The sequence below is a fragment of the Pleurodeles waltl genome, chromosome 2_1 (genome assembly GCF_031143425.1).
Source record: "Pleurodeles waltl isolate 20211129_DDA chromosome 2_1, aPleWal1.hap1.20221129, whole genome shotgun sequence".
NCBI classification, from domain to species: Eukaryota; Metazoa; Chordata; class Amphibia; order Caudata; family Salamandridae; genus Pleurodeles; species Pleurodeles waltl.
In genome coordinates, this window is record NC_090438.1 from 705,964,641 (window position 1) to 705,989,804 (window position 25,164).

At 44.6% G+C, this 25,164-nt stretch overlaps 1 protein-coding gene across 1 annotated transcript in view; it reads left to right on the plus strand.

Annotated features, from left to right (window-relative positions):
• Positions 1-25,164, plus strand: part of LOC138267822 (tRNA selenocysteine 1-associated protein 1-like) — a 207,894-nt gene that overhangs the window by 162,090 nt on the left and 20,640 nt on the right. Inside the window, exon 7 of the mRNA XM_069217040.1 lies at positions 3,378-3,561. Coding sequence (XP_069073141.1) covers positions 3,378-3,561 — 184 coding nt within the window. The remainder of the gene's footprint in view (positions 1-3,377; positions 3,562-25,164) is intronic.

Sequence of the window (25,164 nt, forward strand, 5' to 3'; positions counted from 1 at the left end):
GACTATGCCTGCAACCTCTTTGTGAAGGCCCCCTCCTATTGCAAGTGATCTGGAGACAAAACCCCGATGCCTCAGGACATCTCTGCTCTTGTCTGCCCCAGACTGAGGAGAAGAGTACCAAGGGCTTCCCTACTCCTCCCCTCCTCGTGAGACCTGAGCCCACTTGTTGGCTTGGTCAGACTGTGTCCCCAGACCACGCCTGCAACATCTTTCTGCAGGCCCACTCAACTGCAACCGCTCTGGTGACAGAAACCCAGCGCTTAAGAACACCCCTACACCTGGCTTTCCTGTCCCCAGGAGAAGAGGACTGAAGGTGTCCTCACGTCCCGAGCATCTTAAGATCTGAACCACCTTGTTGGTTCACCCCGACTGGGCCCCAGTCCCTGCCAGTAGTGCCTTTCTGACTGGACCGATCTCCATTGACTTCAACGAGGCACGCAAGGCTGAACTACACCTCTAAGCCTGGCTGCCCCAGTGCCACCCGAGGTGACCTGTTGGTGTGGCTTAGGACCCTGGCCCATACTCCCCTTAAGTGTGGAAGATTGGTCCTGTAAGTTACTGTTGAGTACCTGTTTGTCGTATATATTTTTGCTCCAAAGGGTAACATTGGAGCTTTAGAAAATTGCTGTGTTAACTTTTCAAAAGTGTAATAATTTATTTTGCAAAATGTATTTACCTGATCGTATTGACTCGGGTGCCTAAACTTATATAAAGATACTTGCTATTTTTGTAAATTGGTGTAGATCTCCTTTCTGAGTTTTGTGCATCATTTATTGGCCATGTGTCTACTGAAGATGTCTAACACTCTTCTCTGATAACCTTAAGGCTTCTCGACCACACTGCCCCTTAAAAGAGCTCATTGGGATTGCTAGAGCAAGCCCCTGTCAAGTCATGAGGGAACCCCTGGACTGTTTGCATGGTATACTACATTTTGGTATATCATATAAAGAGCCAGCTTCCTACAGTAGACATTAGTCTACTTACCCTAGGTGACTATGCCCCCCCATATGACCACTTCCTGTGGGGAGTGAGCATAATCCTGCCCCAGAATTCATAATTCCACCAAAATCAAGATGGTGGGACCCTTCCTTCGTGGAGAACTTCAGGCAGCCCATCTTAGGTGTGTGCCTAGCCTGGAAGTGCAACACTCTGACTTACAAAGCTAATGTCCGCCTATTCTGCTGCAAATGGGCCTCAAGAAAGGGGGTGGCATCTCCCAGGTCCAGGGGAAGCCAGGATTACATATCAAAGATGGCATGGACTTTGAAGTCCCTAGCTTTGGTATGCAGATTTACTAGCCTTCCTGCTGGAGGAAGTAATAACAGCTACCTCCAGCACATGCATTATTTCTGACCTCTGAGAGAACTGGCTGTCACCTCCAGGGGTCAAACTCATCTGTGGTGGCAGGCTGGTTGATACCAGTCAGCCAGCACATTAGAGGACAAGTAGGTTTTCAGGGGGCACCTCTAAGGTGCCCTCTGGGAGCATGTCATAATAAATCAAATACTGGCATCAGTATGGATTTATTAAGGTGCGGTGTTTGAGACTAAACACCATAGGTTTGAGTGAAGCTACTCTGTAGCTGGGTAACTTGTAATGACCAGTGCCCAGTATATACCTTAAGAAGGGCTTCCCTGTTCACTTGTAATATCCACTAATGGAACTGGACATCACAGGGTCATATTTGTTCATGCAGATATGCCCTCACATAAATTATAATGCACACTGCCTGGGGGCTTTGAGGCCTGCTGTAAGGGTGACTTGCATATATTATATGCAGTGACTCCGAATTGGCACTTAGTGAGTGTGCCATGTTGTGTTTTCGCTCAGTTTTCACCACCACATGCAGTCTGCAGTGGCAGTCTTCATGTAATTTGTATGGGGGTCCCTTAGGGTGCCATAATACATGATATAGCCCTTATAGACCCTCTTTAGTACTTGTGCCCAAGGTACCAGGTATACCATTTACTAGAGACTTAGAGGGGTGCTAAAGTGCTTGCTAATTGGGTTGCAATTGGGTATTTAGTTTTTAGGGAAAATAACACTGGTACTGTAGCCTGGTTAGAAGGCTTTAGTGCACTGTCACAGTCGAACACCAGCTTGATGGTGAGGTGAAGTTTCTTGGGAGGGGATGTACTGCAGGCCTGAATTCTTTTTTTTTTTTTTATGAACATCAGCTGGTCCTGCCGCATGCCCACATGCAGTAGGCCTAAATATTTGTTTCCTGTAGGAAAAGAAAAGACACGTGTTGTCCCCGGGCCTTCTGCATGGTACAGCCTACCTCTCACAGCAACTCTCAGCAGGCACACCATCTGTTTTCCGCCTGTAGATGGTAGGAGTACTGAGTACGGGGGAGCAGCAGCAGAGAAACTGCATCTTGTCGGGCCAGTACAAAACTTGCCTGCTCTTTGGTGTCAAGCGGAAGTGTTGTTTTTCTTTTTCTGACTGCTTTCTTCCCTTTCTTCTTCTGGTCTTCTCCTCCTCATGAGTAAAAAAGCACCTCACCTGCCTGCTGACCCCCTCCTTTCGTTTGGCTCAGCAGTCAACCCTGGGACAAAAAAAGGAGGCGATGTGTTCTTTGAATTCCACTGCCACTTTTGTTAAAAGCACAGGTTATTTTTTTTTTTTTTTTTTTTTTTTTTTTACACAGAAGTGCAGATTTAGCAATTTCTTTTGTAAATTGCAAAACACTGGGTGGTCTGTTTGATTACAGACTCGTGAGACACATAGAACTTGATCTAGGATGATGATTGTTTTTGTACCTACAGAGAAGAGATGAAGAATGGTTAAATGCATACTCGAATTGTCTCCTGTCCTTGCAGTCATTAAATGCTTGGGATGTGGCTATACTTCCGGCTAGAAAGAAGTAATCCATAATATCCACAATCTTATGTCCATTTGGGAATTCTGGAAGACAGCCATAGGAATGCTCCACTTGCATTCTGCCATTGGAAAGTGAACTCTGGCCAAAGTTGTGTCCTAGTATTTTCATTCTCTGTGTACTGTCTACTGATAAGATGTGATAAAGTGAGAGCAGTAGGAAGAAAGTACATTCATGGTTACTCAGACTAGCAGTTGCTCTCGCTTTCCAACATCACCAATAGCTTGTGCTGTTTTGTAGCTTCTAATGACCCAAAGCACGGACTAGTGAACCTAGGTTGGAAATGTGGAGTACGTCAAGAGATGACCTGCACTCGTTACACTTGCAGGTTCCTTCTTGCATGGTAGGCAGCAGCATTTTTTTTTTAAAGAACAGCAGTGTACGGATGGATGCTGGCAGAAAGCTCTTTGTATTACAAGTGCTAAAATGTGAAGAGTAATGACAAGGGAAGTACTAGATTTTTTTTTTTTTTTCTTTGTGTTTTTCTATGATCCAGGTTGAAGCCAGAGAGCCAGCAGGGTCAATCTTACGATTACTCCCAATACTATCAGCAATATGCGAACTACTATGCGAAAACTGGTTTTGATCCTTATGCTGGCTACAGTTATACATCCTACAATGAAGCGAACGCATATCCCGCCGAAACAGAAACCACTGCTGTTGCTCCAGCCGGACCGGAGGTACACATTTTGATTTCAAACTGCATTTATTTGATATGCAATAGTTTCTACCTCCTTAAATGTGTCTACATGTTCTCTTTCTTGAGGTTTTGGTGCATATTGGGCACCTCGAAGTTGTTTTTTTTAACGTTTATGCATTTTTTGCGGGTTTAACATTCTATATGGTATAATAACACAATTTTTTGTGGCATGTAAGAACATGTATTATTTTACATCTAGAGTCACTCAATCTTTCTTCATAATGCTTTCACGTGTATGTAGTTAGTGCTGGTCTACAATCACAATCTGCTTATGAATGTAAAATAAGAATCACAGACCGGCGTCACTACTCACACAATGGTTTGTCATCTTTTCCATTTTCATCTTGCAACTTTGTTGTAAGGTAATGTTGAAGTCAGGACCATATAGCTTTGAGTCTCGATGTAAAAATCAAAAGTGTACTACATATTGCGGCATCGTTTCCGCAATATATTAAATCTTGTATCCACTATTTCGCTTTAGAATGTGGGCTTCTACCCATCAAATCATTATTCTGTGCTTGGCTAATTGAAGTGCTGTAGCAGTATATTTTCTGAGTTAGGCCGGGACTTCGTCAATGTAGCCCACCTTGCTTGTTTACTGAGAATGTGAGCCTGTAGTCTAAATGGGGCATTTGATGATATCTCTAAATAAACTTGTAATGAATAATTGTGTGTTTTCTATTTAGTAAAATCTTTGATATGAGTGTAACACTATGCCCTTTGTTCATCAGGGATCATGTATTCCAGGTCTTCATTCTCACTGCAGATGGGCTTGTTTATGCCCCCAACATTCTCACACCACTATCTTCTTTGTAAATGCAAGATATAATGTGTTTTGCTCTTATTTCAATGTAGAGGATCAGCAGTCTGAACGATTCCAGTTCCTTAAGGTAGACTGGGACAGAGCCCCTGAGTGCACCTCTTATCCTATAAAAATAGAAATATGTTTTATTCTGATAGAGTAGAAGCCTCACTTTAACTGATTTATGCTCTTAAAGACAACCTGAAACGGCTGTCCCCGATGTTTTATGCTGAATAAGTCAGCTGTGTGCTTACACCACTTTCCATCACCAGCGGTCACTAAGCACTCCATTTCGCATGCATCTTAATTGATCAGAGCAAGTCCATCATACTGCCTTCTCAACCAGTTCCAAGCAAATCGGTAGATTTAACCGGGTCCAAACATATCCATGGTTTCTCTGTAGGATGGAAGAGTGCAGGTGCCAGTGGTGTAGCTACTTCACCCTCTGGAGCAAGATGCAGCAATGTTGAAGATCCATGACTTAGTGGTCTGCATGTGGCACCTGAGCAATATTGAAGTTTGAAACCGGGTGTCAATAATTCCCTGTGAACATCGTATTCTGGGTTATTTCCCTTGCCAAATCAGTTTAATCAGTAAGCCTTTCAGTATGCTGGAGAATGTGCCGGAAATTTGAAATGTTAAGAAATAAGTATAGTATCCTGTGGAATGTCACCATCTTCATGTTAGCGGTCCTGCCTGCTGATGATACTGGTAGTCTGACCCAGCTGTCAATTTTGTCTGTTAAGTTGTTGATGGCAACCAGCTACTTTGTAAGGAACCCTTCCACCAGGACTCTGTGTACCATTATTCTAAATTATTGGGTTAAGTCAATCCTCCACTGTAACAAAAACTCCAGGAGACATTGCCTTGTGTTCTCTGTTAATGGAAACATTAGGGATTTACTCCAGTTTATTTTTAACGCGGAGATGCCACCAGTACTCGGGATTTAACAAGTAACATGAAAAAAGATTAACATTGACTAGTTTCTAACCTAAAATAAGCCAATATAATCTGCTTTTGCCAGAAATGATTTCCTCCTGTGAGCACTGTACTGAGTTCACACGTCCTTGTCCCTAAGATTAGTGGTTCGAGGGGACGGCTTTCACATCAAATGTGGATAAGTACATGCATTTGCACATTTATCCATATCTTAGCTGTAGATTGTATTTAATGAAAGCCTTTTTATAAGTATCTCCCATTCCCACCTTCTTTAACACTGCCAGCATATATTTCTATTCTGCAGAGTCAAAGGCTTTTTCTGCATATAAGAATACTGCAGCAGGTTTGTATCTAGGTCTAGATATGAAACGGGGCTGAAGGGTGTTTGTATGCAGTTGGTCGACTGGGTTTGAAACCAGACTGTTTGAGCAGCATGGAGAATGCGATTAGTTAACACCCTTGCAAGAATATTGTTTTCGCTATTTATTAAGGATATGGTTTGGGCAAAGAACAAGATACAGCTGGCTTATCTGGCTTCAGTGTGATAACCCAACTGCCTCTCTGCCCCCTATCAAATGCCTTCTCAAATATTACTAAAATCTAATTGTATATTCCTTTTATAAAAGGTGTACGACAGAATTGCCCTTAGAAAATTACTATTAAACTCTAAGTGTTGGAATGCTTTCCTCTCCCTGCAAGATGGCAGAAGCAGCATGAACCAACAATCTCCGGTTTTCTGACGGACACTACACTGGTTAAAGAGGCTCCTCCCGATAGCTTCGAGGGAAAGGGGTTTGGGAACAAACTAATAAAATAAACAAATATAAACATACTAAAGCTAAACAGAAGAACGTTCATGCATGTGAAAGAAAAACAAACTTCAAGGTCACCGGTCTTGTCATGAATCACACTTCTTAATGTCCACTTCCCTTTTAACATGTGGTTGGGACAGGGTTTAAATAAAGTACGCTATCCAAGATGGCCACTGGGATTTTGGAAGACCAGCAAGATGGATCCTACTGCTTTAGACCTGTAAGGAGACAAATGCTCAGCCACTGAAGGCCAGTAACGTGAGCAGTTGAGCAACTGATTACAGCCCCAGTTTCTAAGGACCATGCTAGAATGCAGCATCAGGCTCAGTGGGGCGTTTCTTCTCTTTCTTCGCTCAGTGGGGCGTTTTTTGGGTTATCTGAAATTGGGGAATAGCAAGAAAAAGTAACCTGTAGCTAGGCCCATCGTATCGCATCCCCATTAGGTATGAGTGCCAAAGTGCTGATCAGGAAGGATGAGGGGTGAGTTTCTTTCGTCACTCCACAGACATGCATCGTAATGTGCATCTCCCTAGTGAGGATTCCTGACAAAAGTTTATTGTTAAACCTAGTGGTAACATTCTTTGAGCAGTCGCTCTGTTTTTTAAAGCGTTTTTAATATATTTTTTTGGAAGTGGTGTTAGCATTTATAGGTCAGAATTTTCAAACCAGGTCCTAGTTAATATTTTCAGGTATTTTTCTATTTCTGTATGCAGCCCAGTAATCTTCACGAAATACACATTTTTATAATAATGTTTAAACTGTTTGTTACGCTTAAAGCATCCTGTCCATCGAGTGTTGCAATATTTGAAATAATCTCTTGTCAATTTGTGTGGTAGTACCAACACCAACATTCAGCTTGGTTGCTCAACCTCCCCATATGGTCTAGCCGAAGTGTATTTTCTAAGATATTTGTTTTTCCTTTTTGCCATAACCTGACACTGTCTTTAAGTCTAGGATGGATTTCAGTTAATCCTAACTCCAAGGCACCTCTAGTTTGCCTCCGTCTGCTTCCATTTTATGTACGCTGCTGCACTTTTAGGGCCAGATATAGAAAGCCATTGAGCTTTTCCTAATGTTCTGAATCGCTGTTTTAGGCCGTTAAGAAAAGCTAAATGGGCTTTTCTGGTGTACAAAGCCCTTTAGGGAATTGCAAATTGCAATTTCTACTCAGTAGAAATCACAATTTGCAATCCTCTAAATAGGTAATCGCTAATAGGGGTTACCTATTTGCAAATCCTATTCAGATGTACAAAGTACTTCCAAAATGCAAATGCAAATCAATTACTATTGACTTTAAATCGATGGTAACTACGTTAACACATGTGCCCCTTGCGGGTTTTATGTCGGGTCGAGTGTCTTGGGTCGATGGGGATGGTTTGGTGAAATTCCTTGATTAGAACTAGCAGAGGTGGCCCCACAAACTCCAGATCCATTTTCCTGGACTTTGTGAGTGCAGGAACACCATTTTACACGCGTACTGGACATAGGTTATTCCGAACCTGGGCATGTTTAGTATCAAACATGTTGGAATCATACCAAAATACTGTTGCAAGTACTGGGAGTATGATTCCGTGCACTCTGGGGGCTCCTTAGAGGGCAGGCAGCATTGCTACCACCCGTCTCACAGGGTTTTCCAGGCAGCCCAGCTGCTGCTACCCCTCAGACAAGTTTCTGCCTTCTGCTGCCTGATCTGATCATGCCCAGGAAGTCAGACCAAAGGATTTCCTTTGAGAGAGGGAGGTAACACCCTCTCCCTTTGAAAATAGGTGTGACTGGCTTGGGAGGGGTAGCCTCCCCAAGCCACTCGTTTGCTTTGAAGGGCACATTTGTTGCCCTCTGTGCATCAACCAGTCCACACCGGGTCAGGGAACCCCAGTCCCTGCTCTGGCGCAGAATTGGACACTGGAAAGGGGAGTGACCACTCCCCTGCCCATCACCACCCCAGGGGTGGTGCTCAGCGTTCCTACAGAGGGTCCCTAGGTCTTGCCATCTTGTTTCCAAAGTTGGAAGGGAACTCTGGGAGCACCTACTGGCCATTGCAGACAGGTGACGTCTGAGCCCCCACCTGCCCACTGGCCAGTGCAGGCAGGTGACATCAGAGTCCCCACCTGATAAGTGCTTACCTGGTTAGGTGACCAATCCCCTTTCCAGGGCTATTTAGGGTCTCTCTCTTGAGTGGTTCCTCAGATTCTGCTTGCAAGACTCCAGCAGGATTCCTCTGCAACCTGCACTTCGACTTATGGCCACTGGAACTGCAACTGGTCCCTCCATGAACCAACAACTCTGCAAACAACAAAGAAGACTCTTCTGCAACTTTGTTTCCACAACTCCTGCCAGCTTTGAAACATTTCCCTGGTGCATCCTCAGAAGACAGCAACTCTTCAGCCTGCACAAGAAGAAGGAGGAATCTCCCTTGGAGTGAAAGAGTCACTCCCCTGCAACCGCAGGCACCTACAGTAAGCGACAACCAGCTGCGTGGATCTCCCCTCATCTTGAGCTGCGTGGATCCTGCTTCACGGGTGGTGGTCCGGAGTAGTCATCTTGGTCCTCTCTCCCAGCTGTCCAATTTTGGTGGAGGTAAGCCTTTGCCTTCCCACGCAGGACAGTACCCCTGTGCACAGTGTCTTTTGCAGCTGCCAAGGCTTGTTGGCGTCTCCTCCATGGGATCTTCAAGCTACGTGCAGCTCCAGCCCCCAGCATTCCTTCCTGAAGGGCACAGCCTCCTACGCGGTTCTCCGGTGGCATGGGATCCTCTTTTGTAGTGCTGCATGGGCTCCTTCTGAGACTCCTGTGTGCCTCTCCTGCGGGTGCTGCCTCTGCTCCTGTGGACTCCCTGCGATGCTGAGGGTACCCTGCGACTCTCCCTCCTGGGTCTTGTTGGTCCCCAGCAGCACTGTGTTTCCACTGACCACAAGTTTGCCTTTGCCAAGGCCTGTTGGTGGAATTCCTGCACCGACACCCGTCTGCAATACTCACTCTAGCGTGGGACATCATCTGCATCCATCAGGAATTCTTCTCCGGCTCCAGGGCTGCAGTGCTGACCTATTCTTCATCACTGTCATCCAACTCCTGCAAGTACAGCTGGGTGGGTAGTAGCTCCTACCTCTCCTGGACTCCACTGTGACTCTTGGACTTGGTCCTCTCTCTCCACAGGTCTTCTTTCTTCAGGAATCCACCGCAGGTTTTCTTGCAGTTTTGTCTGGGTGTCTTCTTTTTGTTATTTTCCTCCTTTTGGGTGGTTTGGGGAAATTCCAGTGATTTACTCCTGCTCTCCTGGTCACTGGGGTGTACTGTGTTACTTACCTCTGTGGTTTCCTAGTACTCCCAGCTCCCCTCTACACATTCCACTTACATAGGAGGGGGTTCTGTGTTGGCATTCCTCTTTTTAAGGCACATGGTTTGTGCTCCACCCCCCCCCCCCCCCCCCACCGGTCACTATTGGATATTGCAATTTGCACTGTTTTCTAACCTTTTCTATGTCTATTTCTGATTGCTAGTGTATATATTTAGTTTATTACTTATCTCCTATTGGAGGGTTGCCGTTCTAGTATTTTGTGGTATTGTGTTCCAAAAACAAAGTACTGTTATTTTTGTACAACTGAGTGTTTTCTTTCAAGTATGTAAGTGCTGTGTGACTACAGTTGTATGGCATGAGCTTTGCATGTCTCCTAGATAAGACCTGGCTGCTCATCCACAGCTACCTCTAGAGAGCCTGCCTTTTAGACACTGCCTACACTTCACTAAGAGGGGATACCTGTATAAGGTGTAATTCTCTTCCAGGGGATCCTCATCAAAGTCATAAACATTGAATATTCCCGCCCTTGTGCGGGGACCCCGGAGCATATATAAAATATATACACATTATACATGTGTAACAAACAGTCATGCAGGCTATCATGTTAAAAACAGGCTAAAATGCTTTATTTCTATGAAGTTTTTTTTTTTTTTTTTTTTAAATACTACAATAGAGCATAAATAAGTACCCAAGCTCCTAAAACTAGGCTTGGGGAAGTAAGCAGTAGCAAACTCTAGTGAAAAAATAGAGAAAACTGCATTGAAAAACAATGAAGCATTCTTAGCCAATAGGCTGCATGTAGGTTAACACAGGAGAACCATAAAAACTTTGGCACTGTGCCTTTAAGACCCTGAGCACCTCCAGTATCCCACCATGCCTCAGGGGTGAAGGAAAGGTGACAGTTGGTTCACAGTTAGGTCAGTTCTTTTTTCCGGCTTCTTCTGAGAGGATCCTGGAGCATTGAGCTCTCAGTTTTTCTGAGTTTTCCTCAGAAAAATTCTTTAAAAAAGCATTTTTTCACTTTTCACTCGACAAGTAACATCTTTGTCTGAGCTAGGAAGGTTTTTTCTGACAGAAAAATGCCTTCTCTTTTTGTCAAATGCCCTGCTTGTGGGAAGAAGAAGGCCCAGTCAGATCCCCACTCTCTGTGCATAGTGTGCCTGCCTCAGAGTCACTGCCCTGACACTTGTAAGTACTGTAAGAACATGTCTAGGAGGACTCTGAAAGACAGAGAGAAGATCCGACTTCATGGGCTTCAGGAGAGGAAAAGAACATCGTCCTCCTCACTCCCCAGGCATCCAGAAGGCCATTCTCAGGAGAGAATGGCCCGGTCGACGTCGACAGGTAGGAAAATACCTGTTTGTTCACCGTTGACGTCGTCGCTACCACCGTCCCACCGGCATATATCGCCGTCGACGGCGACGCACCCGACGTCGAAGGGAACGGCGTCGAGGGAACATCAGAGCAGGGGCAGGTCTCCGTCGACGGCAGCCCGCCGATCGACGTCGAGCCACCGCCGGCATGCCCGGTCGCCGCCAAAGGCTGTGCGCCCCCCGACGTCAGGACACACGACGTCGAGATCTCCACGACGGCACGGGAAACATCCGCCGTCAACCTCCCATCGCTCCACGTCGAGGCACACGACGGCGAGCAGGTCGAGGTCCAAGGAACGCCGTTCGACGTCAAGGCACTCAACGTCGAGGCAATCAACGTCGAGGCAGGACCAACCGACTGGGCGTCCTTCGACGTCGAAACAGCCATCGACGTCGACGCAGGTTTTAACCGTCCAACAGGGAGCAGAACATCGCCCCTCGCCAGACAAGGCTCAGTCTCCAGTGGTCTCCATACCGAGCGACTCTTCTCGGTCAAGAGCATCTCCTGGGCATGTCTCGCCCATCAACCTATCTCCGAGATGGCTGGAGAGCCTCAACAGACCAGCGGCCTCCCCAGATTCGCAATATTCGCGAATGTATTCACCCACTGCCTCCCCGCCAAGAACGCCATCGCCGACAGCCGGGGCAGAACGGGCTCGTTCAGCTCCTCGACAGCTGACCGCGAGGCCTAGGCGCTCGGCTACAGCGTCCCGCAGCAGATCTCGCTCTCAACGGAGATCCAGGTCGCGCTCAAGAAGATCACCCTCTTGGTCTTCATCAGGTTCTTCTGTCAGGCGTTACTCACCTACTCTTACACATTCACCACCTGCTAGAGTCTCACCAGTGGATGACATAACCACTTTCAACGAGGTGTTGCTAAGAGGAGCACAGAAACTCAATATAGAGGTTCCAGAACCATCTACCTCCTCATCAATCATCTTTGAGACACTACAACAGAGATCAGCGTCGAAAAAGTTGCTGCCTCTAGTGCCTGGTTTGTTGCAGCCGACCATGGACACTTTTCTGGCCCCAGCCTCGCTTAAGTCTGCCCCCGCTCGGATTCTTAAAAAGTACAAGGCTCCAGAGCAAGACCCTTTATTCCTTAGGAAGGATCCGCCACCAGACTCAGTGATCATAGCTGCCGCCCGAAAGACCCACTCGGTGGCATCTTCATCCACGGTACCCCCGGATAAAGAGAGCAGGCATTTAGACTCTCTGGGAAGAAAGATGTGCGGGACAGCGGCTTCAGCAATGAAGGTCTCTAGTGCGTCTGCGCTCCTGGGCAGGTACGATCGTTCTCTGTGGGATTCCCTCAGTAGATTTACAGAAAAATTGCCCAGAGAAGACAGGCAAGATTTCCAAGAGATTCTACAGGAAGGATGCCTGGTATCTAACCAAGTTATCAGCGCGGCAGCGGATGGGGCGGATTTGGCGGCTCATGGGTACGCACATGGTATCTGTGCGAGGAGATCTTCCTGGCTGAGGCTCACTGGCTTGAAACAGGAGGCACAACAACGTATCCTGAATCTCCCATTTGCCGGGAATTCTCTATTCGGTGCCCATGCAGACGAAGAGATGGCCCGCATGAAGACCGAGGTGGATACCATGAAGGCGGTAGGCCTCGAAAGAAGGAAAGATTTCAGGCGGAGGTACAGACCGTACGATAGACGCCCTTTCCAACAGAGGGTTCAAACCCCTCATTGGTCGCAAAGGTCTCAGCAACGACAGGGACGCCCTCTGTTTCAGCGAAGAAACACAAGGGAGCGAGGGTCAAGTAGACCTCAACAGTCCACTCCAAAAGCACCCACTAAGCAATGAAGCCTCGCTTCCCTCGACACTGTACACCACTCCGGTGGGGGGAAGTATTATTGCTCATCTTCACGAGTGGCACTCTATCACAAGAGACAAATGGGTGCTCAATATTGTCGAACATGGCTATTCTCTCCTTTTCAAGCAGCCTCCACCACACTTGCCACCAACCAAACACAATCCGGCTCATCTCACCTTGCTACGCAAGGAGGCTCTCGCCCTCCTAAGAAAGAATGCCATAGAAAGGATTCCACCTGCCCACAGAGGAAAGGGGGTCTACTCCCGTTACTTTCTAGTAGCAAAGAAGGGTCAAGAGGGCGTTTTCAGGCCAATCCTGGATCTAAGACTGCTGAACAAATACATAAGAAAGCAGAAGTTCAGAATGCTAGCGCTTCACCAAATTTTCCCTCAACTGCATCAGGGAGACTGGATGTGCTCCATCGACCTGCAGGATGCGTATTTCCACATCCCAATAGCTCCAAAGCATCGAAAATTCCTGCGCTTTCGAGTAGCGTTACAGCATTACCAGTTCAGGGTTCTACCCTTTGGCCTGAAATCTGCTCCAAGAGTTTTCTCGAAATGTATGGCAGTGGTGGCGGCGCATCTACGAAGACAAAGGATATACATATATCCATACCTAGACGACTGGCTACTAAAGGCTTCTTCTCCGGAGCAGGCGAGAAGCCATCGGGACATTGTACTAGGAGTTTGCGAAGCTCTAGGTCTTCAGGTCAATTACCAGAAGTCAACCTTGACTCCAACGCAGAGTCTTCACTACCTAGGAGCTATCATAAACACAGAACTACAAAAAGTGTATCCTTCGGAGGAACGACTGTCCTCAATAAACATGAAGTGCCAGGACCTGTTGAGAGCCAGCGCACCTACGGCACGTCAGGTGACATCACTACTGGGCTCCATGGCATCGTGCATCTTTATTGTCCCAAATGCCAGACTCCACATGAGACCCCTCCAAGAGGCATTGGAGGCCAATTGGAGCCAAAGAACAGGTCGCTGGGAAGACACAATGCGGCTACCGGAGGTAGCACTGCAGTCATTGAGATGGTGGATGCACAGACCTCACCTGTCAGTGGGCGCTCCGTTTCACCAGGTACTTCCATCCGACACTCTGGTAACGGATGCGTCTCTTCAGGGATGGGGGGCTCATCTGGGTCCTTTTCAAGCGCGGGGTCTGTGGTCAGACAAGGAGAAGCAGTACCACATCAATCTGCTAGAACTCAGAGCGGTCCATCTGGCTCTCAAGTCTTTCACACCGCTAATTCAGGGGAAAACTCTATTGATACAGACGGACAATACAACCACGATGTATTACTTGAACAAACAAGGGGGAACGAGATCCCTACCCCTTTCACGAGAGTCCCAAGCGATATGGCATTGGCTCCTGGCCAGAGGAATGTCAATCACAGCAGTTCACCTGCCAGGTCAGCAGAACGTAGAAGCAGACTTTCTAAGCAGACACCTGGAGGACGTTCACGATTGGGTCCTGCACGACAAAGTCGCAGAATACATCTTCGCGCAATGGGGTCGGCCTCAACTGGACCTCTTCGCAGACGATGTAAACAGGAAATGCCCAGACTTCGCATCCAGGTTCTACCGTCCAGGATCTCGAGGGAATGCCCTGTTGATCGACTGGTCAGGGACATTTCTTTACGCTTTTCCTCCGATTCCCCTCATTCCGGCAGTGATCAGCAAACTTTACGGATCCAGGACCAGAATGATTCTTATAGCGCCACAATGGCCTCGACAATTCTGGTACACGGATCTCCTCAACCTGTCGGAAAAACCTCACAGGAGGCTGCCGTGCAGACCGGATCTTCTGAGCAGAATGGAGGGCAGGATTCTGCATCCCAACCTACCCTCTCTGAGCTTAACAGCATGGCTCCTGAATTCCTGCAGTATGGGCACCTAGGACTCTCGCAGGAGTGCATGAACATCTTGAAAGAGTCCAAACGGCCTTCCACGCGGCGTTCCTACGCTTTTAAGTGGAAGAGATTCTACATATGGTGCTGTCAGCAAGGCCATAATCCCATACGGGCGCAGGAGGACGTCATACTGTCCTATTTGCTTCACCTAGCGAAATCCGGTCTGCAGGTATCATCTATTAAGGTACATTTGTCTGCTATTACTGCCTATCGCAAGTCACCTTCTCAGGAATCCTTCTTTACGAAACCTGTAGTCAAGGATTTCTTAGAAGGTTTGAAGAAAGTTTTTCCGCCAGTTCGGAGGCCTTCTCCTCCGTGGGAACTGAACATAGTCCTAGCAAAACTTATGGGCCCTCCTTTCGAGCCTATCCATAAGGCCTCCTTACAACACCTTACGTGGAAAACGGCTTTTCTGGTGGCCATTACTTCAGCGAGGAGGGTCAGTGAGATCCAGGCCTTGTCTGCAAAAGAACCGTACACGGTTTTTCATGACAATAGAGTAGTTCTGCGAACTCACCCATCTTTCCTTCCGAAGGTGGTGTCAGAATTCCATATTAATCAGACCATAACTTTACCGACGTTCTTTCCCAATCCGGAAACTCCGGCTGAGAAAGCATTGCACTCATTAGACTTGAAAAGAGTGCTGAAATTTTATCTGGACAAGACAAAATCGATTAGACACTCTAACCGCTTGTTTGTGAACTATGGTCATTTAAGGACAGGAGAAGCAGCATCTAAGCGAACAATATCAAGATGGATAGTCTCTTGTATTGTTAATACTTACCAGCTAGCTAATAGACAATTGCTAGCGCGGCCTAGAGCGCATTCCACAAGGGGAAAAGCGGCTACAGCTGCTCTCCTTAACAATGTTCCTATATCTGAGATTTGTAAGGCTGCTACATGGAAGTCTGTCCATACTTTTACAAGACATTATTGTTTAGACTCAGATGCAAGAGCGGATGCCCAAGTGGGGCAGGCCTCTCTAAGGAATTTATTTGCGTAAGACATGTCTATTCCTGCACTTCTATCGGACAGTCCGCTGGGTTTAGGGATGGGCTTGCTAATCTATTCAATGTTTATGACTATTGATGAGGATCCCCTGGAAGAGAAGGATAAGTTACTTACCTGTAAATCCTAGTTCTCTTCCAGGGGTATCCTCATCAAAGTCATAAACAACCCACCCTCCTCCCCGGACACACGTCTACTGGAAGTGCAGGACAGACAGTATTTTGATTCAATTATACAAATTGTCACCGTAAAAAGAACTGACCTAACTGTGAACCAACTGTCACCTTTCCTTCACCCCTGAGGCATGGTGGGATACTGGTGGTGCTCAGGGTCTTAAAGGCACAGTGCCAAAGTTTTTATGGTTCTCCTGTGTTAACCTACATGCAGCCTATTGGCTAAGAATGCTTCATTGTTTTTCAATGCAGTTTTCTCTATTTTTTCACTAGAGTTTGCTACTGCTTACTTCCCCAAGCCTAGTTTTAGGAGCTTGGGTACTTATTTATGCTCTATTGTAGTATTTAAAAAAAAAAAAAAAAAAAAAAAAACTTCATAGAAATAAAGCATTTTAGCCTGTTTTTAACATGATAGCCTGCATGACTGTTTGTTACACATGTATAATGTGTATATATTTTATATATGCTCCGGGGTCCCCGCACAAGGGCGGGAATATTCAATGTTTATGACTTTGATGAGGATACCCCTGGAAGAGAACTAGGATTTACAGGTAAGTAACTTATCCGTACCCACCATACACCAGGCCAGCTTCCTACAGTTTTACAAACAAGCCTGACTGGCCCCAAGACATTTTTTGCAAGTGTTTTACACAATAAGACCAACCAGCCATACCATATAACACACCCAGTTCATCACAGGACAAATTCATTTATGGCTGTGCTAATTTCAGTTTTGAAGACATTGTCAAGTAGAGCCTCTAAAGCAACTCCCCATAGACTGTATCTGTTTTTTTTCTGGTGAGTTAAGTTATATGAGGAGAGGGGAGTGGTCTTAGTATATACATGCTAAGAGTGACTAGGACTGGAACCGGGGTGCTGCCTCCCTAGAGAGTAGTAGATAGCCAAATGTGATGGCATATATTCTCCAATGAGTATTATGTGAATTCTGAAGTAAGTGGGTTTCTATGTCTCCTTATGCTTACAGCTATTCTTATGAATTATGAGTCTTTTCTCCTTGGCCAATAATCCTCGGAGGGACCACATTACCTATCTAACTCAGTATTTAAAAAACTATTAATCTCTACCTTAAGGCACAGAAATGTTATCTAGAACACTGTAAACCTGAATATGTAAATCAGAATATGGAAAGCACACGTGAAGCACATTTTTTGGTAATTCTGAAGTGTGGTGGAAACAAATATTTTAATACAATCAAAACAAATCAGTACATCATGTGATGACAGTTCCACACAGTGTTGCTCGTGTGCCGTATACTTTTAGTAGTAAAACTGAATGCAAATGTAATGGCGATTTCAATTGAAGATGTGTTTTCTGTAGTGGCAATGCGCTACCACAACATGCATACTCCCTTTTACCCCCACTCCATTCTACACCAGACCAATGCTGCACTGTACTCTGCACCAGTTCACACTACGCCACTCCACACCACGTCACTGCACTATACAACATTATATACTATTCCACTCCACTCTTTGCCGCTTCATTCAACGCCTCTCTTCTTTCCACCACTCTATTCTATGCCAGTGCACTTTATCCCATAGTACTCTACTATGCACCACTGTACTCTGACACTATTCTATGCCACTACACCTCTGCTACCTCACTCTACTCTGCCACTCTGCAGCATTCCACACTATGCACTTTACCAAATGCCAGTCCACCCTACACCTTTGTAATCTACCCCACTCAATGAAATACCACTGCAGTCTACCCCACCACACTCTGTGCTGTTGTATTGTACGCCAATTATTTTATACCACTTTTTACTCAAAACCAATACGCTGTGCTTCACTGCATTCTACAGCAATCTGCTCTGCAGGACTGCACTGTACGCCACTATACTCTACACTGCAGTCTACATCAGTGCACTCCACACCCCTCTACACTACACAATTGCATTCTGTACCACTGTAGTCTGCGATACTGCAGTCTCTCACACTGAACTTTATGGCACTGCACTTTACTCTGCACCTCTCTACTGTATTCTACTCCACAGCACTGTATGCCACTCTAATCTACTGTGCACCACTGCACTATGACACTGAACTCTAAACCACTTCACTCTGTGCATCTCTACTCTTCTCTGCACCACTCAACTATGCACCACTGCACTCATCTTCGCTGTACTTTCCTCTCTGCCAATGCACTGTATGCCACTCTACACCAATGCACTCTAAGCCATTATACTCTACAACATTCTACTCTGCCTCACTCTGCTCTACACCAATGTGATCTATTCTGCACCACTGCACTCCACTCTACACCACTCTACTCTATTCCACTCTACTCTACACCACTCCACAGTACGCTGGACCACTCCCCTTACTCTGCATCACTTCACTCTACCCTGCACCACTCCACTCTGAAACAATTAATTCTGTCACTGCACTCTGTGCCACTTTATTCTATGCCCTTGCACACTACACCACTTTAATCTACTCTATGCCAACAAGCTCTGCAGCACTTTAGTCAAAGCCAATGCACTCTACGCCAATCTGCTTTGCACCACTGCACTTTAAGCCACTTCACTCTACTTCTATTTACTGCACTCTGTGACACTTCACTCTGATGCTCTAATCCATTAAACTCTAATCCACTCTGCTATTCCACTCTCCTACCCTATTCCACTCTCACTCCACTCTGCAACAGTCTACTTTGCTATACATCACTATATCCACTTTGACACTCCACTCACTCCTCAACACTGTACATCACTCCACTCAGTGCCACTTCATGAGACTCCACGCCACCCATCTTTTCTCTACACTAATTTACATCACTCAATAACACTCCACTGTGCTCCACTTTACAACAACTCCACCCTCCTTTACCCCACTAACGTTTAGCCATGCTGCACAGCAGCCAAGCTGGTGTACAAAATTGCTAAAACATATTGGCAAAGCCAGTAGCTCTTTCTTAGGTGAGGCCTATTGACTGTCATGATTTGTATTCACATTGGACAATCCATCTTTCTCCCAGTGTTCTTTGCTGCACCTCAGACCCTCAAAAGAGGAAGAGAGACTCCAAAGTTCTTTGAGCTTTTACATTGATTACGCCAAATACCATTGGGTGGACTATCAGTTCTTTGTGGAGTTCTCTGGGGCAAAGAAAGGTAAGGCATTGCAGAAAGGGACTTTGTCAAAGTGGATAGTCCTCTGACATAAGATCTGCTACACTTTGGCTAGGGAGCAGTCCACTTAATGTTTGAGAGCTCATTCCACCAGTACCTACTGCTTTGACACGTGGCGTTCCTGATCTGGATGATTGTCCTACTGCGAGCTGGGGTACACCGCATACATTTATGAATTGTTACCACCTTGACAATCCGGCCCAACAGGAACAGCATTTTGCCTATTCCATCCTGCAGGACTATTGGGTCTGAGGCCACTCCAATCCTTTGCTGTGAGACGTACTGCTTTGGTATCTAGTCTAAAGATGAGGAATCTGGTCTAAAGATGAGGAATCTGCAGATAGAAGTATTCATCAAAAGAACAAGCTTACCTTCATTAATGCTCTGTCTGATGGGTACTGTAACCCAGATTCCCTCCCACCTCTTGTTCTGAGAAGTGGTATCTTTTCCCATCTGATAAGGTCCCAAACTAGAGATCTGCACTCTCGTACTTCTGATTATTGTTGGCTCTCTATTAAGGGCGCCAACAGTTGAGAAAGACACACAGCGAAGCACAGGGGTGACCCTTTAATGCACTGCAATCTCTTCCAGTATGGATGAAGTCGGAATGGATCAGCACTACACTGACTACCGGCACGTTTGAGCAGTTCTGTTTTATCCACCAGAAAGTACGTTACCAAAGGTAAGTAACTTGTGCATTTGATTACAAGAGCCTGGCAGACAACTAAACTTATGCTGCCCTCCAAAGAAGGACCAGCCATGAGTATCACAGGCCAGAATTTGTCAAGAGGTAACCAACATCAAAATACTTGCCTATTGAAGTAGTGTGTGTCTTGCAAAATACCTGTCTGTTGGCTTTAACAAGGGCAGTCTTACTGCTTTTATCATAACTTTCCATAGTAAACAGTGCCTATTGCATGTGACATACGGTTTTCCCATCAAGCCAATAGCCGTCATCATTGACTTGGCACAATAACTAACTAAAACCTGTTATGTTTAGCATAAGCGTTTGCACAAAGCAAATGTCAGGCATATAATTATAAAATTATAAATATATTCGAAATTACAGCAGGCGAAACATTTTTCATCCCTTCGTAAGGGGGAGAGGGGTCTAACAAAGATTCTAACAGTGCAAACATTCTACTCTCCCGGTCTGTCAAATGGGGTTACCAACACCAAACCATTTGCCTTAACATAAAAAATAGGATTTTTACAATAAATATGCCATATCTGCTCTCTTTGTCATGCCTTTTCATAATAAACAAACCAGGCTTCCCTCGTTGATCTTTGGCTTGTTACCATAACCAACTCTGTCCTGGTGTATTGGATATGAGCACTCCCACAAAGTAATACACGTAATACAAGCAAATTTTTTTCACTTTACACTGGAAGTCACAGCTTCTTCACAATCAGTTGTTTTTCCAGGGGAATAAATAAGACATAGCTCCCTCTCAGTAGTGATTATTCAAGTTATTTTTCTGTTTATCACATAGTTATGTGACATGTACTTTCAGGCCTGACCTAAAAGGTTTGGCTGGTCTACTTATGATAAGCTGAGGCATTATTCACCAAATTGAAAAATAATGTTGCTTTATAGTCACCACCTGTCTACCACTAGTTTACTTTGTCTTGCTTCTCTGTCTCACTCCTGTACCCCCACCTGTCTCCTTCTCTCCACATTTCCTTCTCCCTGTCTCTAGCTTGCTGTACCTCGGAACAGTACTTTAGAATAGCAAATATATTAGTACTGTTATAGCTCTCCCTACCTGTTCCTCTTTCTGCCTCGTTATTTAGGGTTGAGCGCAAAGCGCTCTGTCCCTGTTGTAATCTCTCTGTGGGCTTTTAACCACGCCCATGTCACACCCACCAGTTTGATTGGTTTGTGTCCTTGTCTTTTAAAATGAGCTTGATTTATTTAGTCAAAGGCATGCATACCTCATTCCTTTTCCGGTGTTTAGCCCTACTCGAGCACACCGTTAAACTACTGAAAACATATAAGGCTCCATGATTTCCGAGTGGCTTCTGGACTATTCCTTTTTATTTCCTAATCCGCACGATCTCGCTTGGCAGTAGTAGAGTGCTTTGCAAGACATCGACCCTGTAATATGGATAATTGCACTTTTGCTGGTTACTTGGATGACTGTACTTTTGCTGATATGTTTGACCCCGAGTGAACGTCTGTTTCCTTTTGTGTGTCCAGTTAGGAGTTTACAACGAAAATAGCTCTTAACTCGAGCAAATGCCCACTGCATTGCAAATGCTTGGTTTATTTGCATGAAATTATCTAGCTGCAGTCATTCTTTGCTTTTTATACGTTAGAAAGAGCCCTACAGTTTTCTCTTCTCTGGTTGTCCGATTCCACCTGACAGTGGTGTGTTTTGGATACCGAGCCGGTAGCCCCATAACTCCATATACATTTTGGACTTGTTAAGTCGCTGTTTTGTTTGCTTATTGATCTGTGACTCTTTGTCACAGCTGAAGTTTGTTCACATGGTCAGTGGTGTGATGGGCCACTGATTGCGGTCAATAGACAGAGCCCTGGTGTCAGGACACGCCTTTGAAGGTGGATGTGATGTAGCCACCAGTTCTGGATTTGTCTAGACAGGCGGTGGAGATGCAAAGGGTCGCCCTCGCCCAAGGATCCCAAATTGGCAAATCTTCATGACTCAGGTGGGTGCAGCAACAGCGCAACAGTACCCATTTGAGAGTAGCTATTAAGCTGCCATGGGCACAGTGAGCCCTTGGACTCAGGCCAATCATTACAGTTTCTGCTGATAGCTGTATCTCGAGAGCAGTGGTCCTATGATGGACCCTCTCAGATGAATAATAACTTCATTATTATTTATTTTTGGTTGTAAAAGCATCAAAATGTGCAGATCTTGCTCTGGAATGGGAAGTATATGGCTAGCTTAGCCTTTCAGCCCTGATTGGTAGGTCTTAAATGTCATGCATAGTGGGCGCTCTGTGTGTGTTGCAGGCAGGTGTAGTGCTTTATCTTTCCTTAGTCTGTGTAGGTGACGGGACTTCAGGCTTCTGGCTAGTGTTTATTGCCTGTCAGAGCTGCCAACTTTTCTGTGTGCTTATTTGACATTTTCTTTTTTGCAATAACGTGCATAAAGGCACTCTTTGGCCCATGGTCGAATACTGTCAATGAAACAGGCTTTCCTGACCACTTGTAACCTCCACTGTCAATTTGCAATATGCATCTTAGCATACTGATTATTTTGCATATTGATAACTCTGCACCCAAATCTGTCTCAGAAAAGAAACATGATTACACGTATCACTCTGTAAGGTTAAAAAAAAATGCTGATGATTCAGTAATAGCTGACCCTAATAACGTCAAAGCTCGGAAATTACAAAACCTATTTTCTACTTAGTATAGCAGCTGAGCAGAAACCTGGCGTTTCTTTCACTGAGCGATGAGTTCCTCTTGTTGTTCAGTGACACAAAGTAGTCTGCCTTTTTTTTTTTCTTTTTTTACTGTGCAATATTAACCTATGTAACAAATAGCCATCCTTTGTGTTTGTCTATGCGCTAATAGAAAGACGGATTCTTCAGTGGCACACACTGCGTTGCAGTAGTGTAAGCTAGTGGTATGGCGGGGTGGCTAGGTTATTTTTTCGCTGCCTATCACCTGGCCTCACTTGATTCTGTGAGTGATCTGTATTTCTTAGGTACTCTTACATAAAATATTCTTGTCGAGGTTGATCTACCTGTGTGCTCTGAGGGATGTGTGGCAACAATGTTAGCCCCTATCAGCGTTGTACATGCCAATGGTTAAGGAGGCACTTATGATTGTTACAGGCTTGTGTGCGGCTAACACCTCAAATGTGAGGTCGAACCTCATACTCTACCTCATATCACACACTACACATTACCAATGCCACAGTCAAATCTCTTCCACACTTAATATGACACAAACTGTTTAAAAGAAAATATATGGCTCAACCTCAATGAAATATTACATTTCTTTCGAGGTTTTGTATTTATTCGATATATTCACACTTGTTACTTTCAGACAGTAAATTGTACTCCGATTTAGAGGACTGCTGCTTCTGTGGTATGGAAATCATAGCAACATAAGAATTAGTGTTTTTGTGCGGAAAGATGGCAGAATCCATCAGTCAGGTGACTTTCCATTTCCTGGCATACTGTAATAAACATATTGAGTCATTTTACAGATTATGAGAACTGTGATCATTCAATAGCAATGTGATTTTTAAATCAATTATTACTAAGTTGGTAATTAAGACACTATTTGTTTTTTCAAAACATGTTTTTTTTTTTTTACACAATTAGTTTGCAACCCATGAATATACTATAATAATACAAAGGAAAATATGTCAGCCTTAAGGTGTAGGTTGGGTACACTTCGTGGAGCTTTATCTGACGAATTCCTTCTGAGGCAAGCGTAAGGGGCAGCAGGCCACACCCAATCCACTGACATCTCAGTCTTGACGCAGACCAGAATCTCACTGTCATTAAACTGATGTTTCATGACAGAGGTTGGAAGAAGGCACAATGGGAGAGGATAGAGGATGGAAGAGGGTAGAATGTTTATGGGTGAGAATTTACACCATAAGTGGCTAGAAACTCAGAGGCACCTCACCATATTTTCTGCAGTGGAATAATTCTTATTGCAATACAGTAATTCATAGAGCAGGCTTAGTTTACAGGTTTGAGGTTATGTCAGTAAAACAATGGCCCACATGAATTAAGTTCAGGTACCAGTACAGCTGTAAACACACCTGCCATTCAAACTAGTTTCAGGCATTACAGTTAACTGATTTGATTGTAGCAGCGTATTCTTATGTTAATATGCTGTTCATGTATTTAGTGACTTGGGACCTTGCCTCTTCCAAAACCTGCAAGTTATTAAGGAGGCTTTATGTCCTTTCAATGCATCCTCAGATTTCATTTTTCACATCATGTGGTAAGTGTGGTTTTCTTGATGGAACCCTCTCCTTGAAAGGTAAGATAGAGGTGTGTGCTTGCCTTTCCTACACACCCCATTTTACCTCTACTCATATTGCCTGAAAGAAGAGCTATTAACTGTTCGGCTGGACTCAGTTAATAGGCCAAAACCCTATTCCAAAGATGGTCCATGATTCTCAGCACTCTTAATAGGCATGACCTGTTTTGAATGACTTCTATGCAATTTATGCAAAGTATATATGGGGCTTTGAATCGGCTCTCTTACGTCAACTATTGTTTTACTTTTCATTTTCAATTAATGTGGCAAGAAAAGTCCAGTTATGAATTTACAATGCCAATACCTCTAATTGGAGCAAATGCGAGACCTATTGCATTGCAAATGCTTGTCTTTCTAGCTACCTCACATTTCTGCCTTTATCTTGTGACTACCCCCCAACCTTATCTCAATTGTTAACTCTTTTCTGCGTTTACTTCACCTTTCTTATTGTACCATTATTTTTTTAATCTGTTCTTATTGTGTCTTTCATCCCCTCCAATTGCTTTTACTCAGCAGTCATAGATTCTTATAGCCAGATAACAGTACACACAAAAATGAGACAAAAACATGGGAAGAAAATGTAGGAAAAAGATTTCAACTGATAAAATAATGAAAACCCTCAGAGCAGTGCTTTGATGTTCACTGTTGCAACAAGAATGGCAGCTGTGAATGTTCACATATTTGTAACTGAATATTTCAAAATTAAATCTACCATTTCAAGTACTATTTACATATGTCTTATATTTTAAAAAGCAGAAGTGCACAAAATGCGCACCAAATTACCCTTATCGTGCCTTTCATACAATGAGAGAAACAGGGTGGTTAGACACTAAAGAGTTGGCCTTTTCTGTGCTCGTCCAAGCCTTATTATGGTACCATTTGGATAGAGGATGCTAAGCAACTTAGCTGAAAATAGACCATTATTTTAAAGTTGTTAAGACAGGGTTGGAGTGGTGAGCAGGATATATCTTTATCAGGGCCCCAAAATTCTTAAGATGGCACTGGCTGGAACCTGTGTGTCTCCCGGCAGTGCATGCATACAGCTCCAGCATTGCGTTGGAGACGAACAGTTGATTTATCTAGCTGTGTGTATAGTACTATGTAGAATATGTACTGTCTTGTGTTTAATCTATTTTTTTAACGCTGAATGCAGAGAAATAGTTCATATTTTGGTAGGCAGTAATTTTGTTTTTGTAGTCTAATAAAATGTTTTATTGGAACTTTTTATTATAGAAACATTATACAAGACGCCTCTCTTCTAGGCAACGCCAATTTATTTTATTTTTTCATTGCTCACTGACCTAAA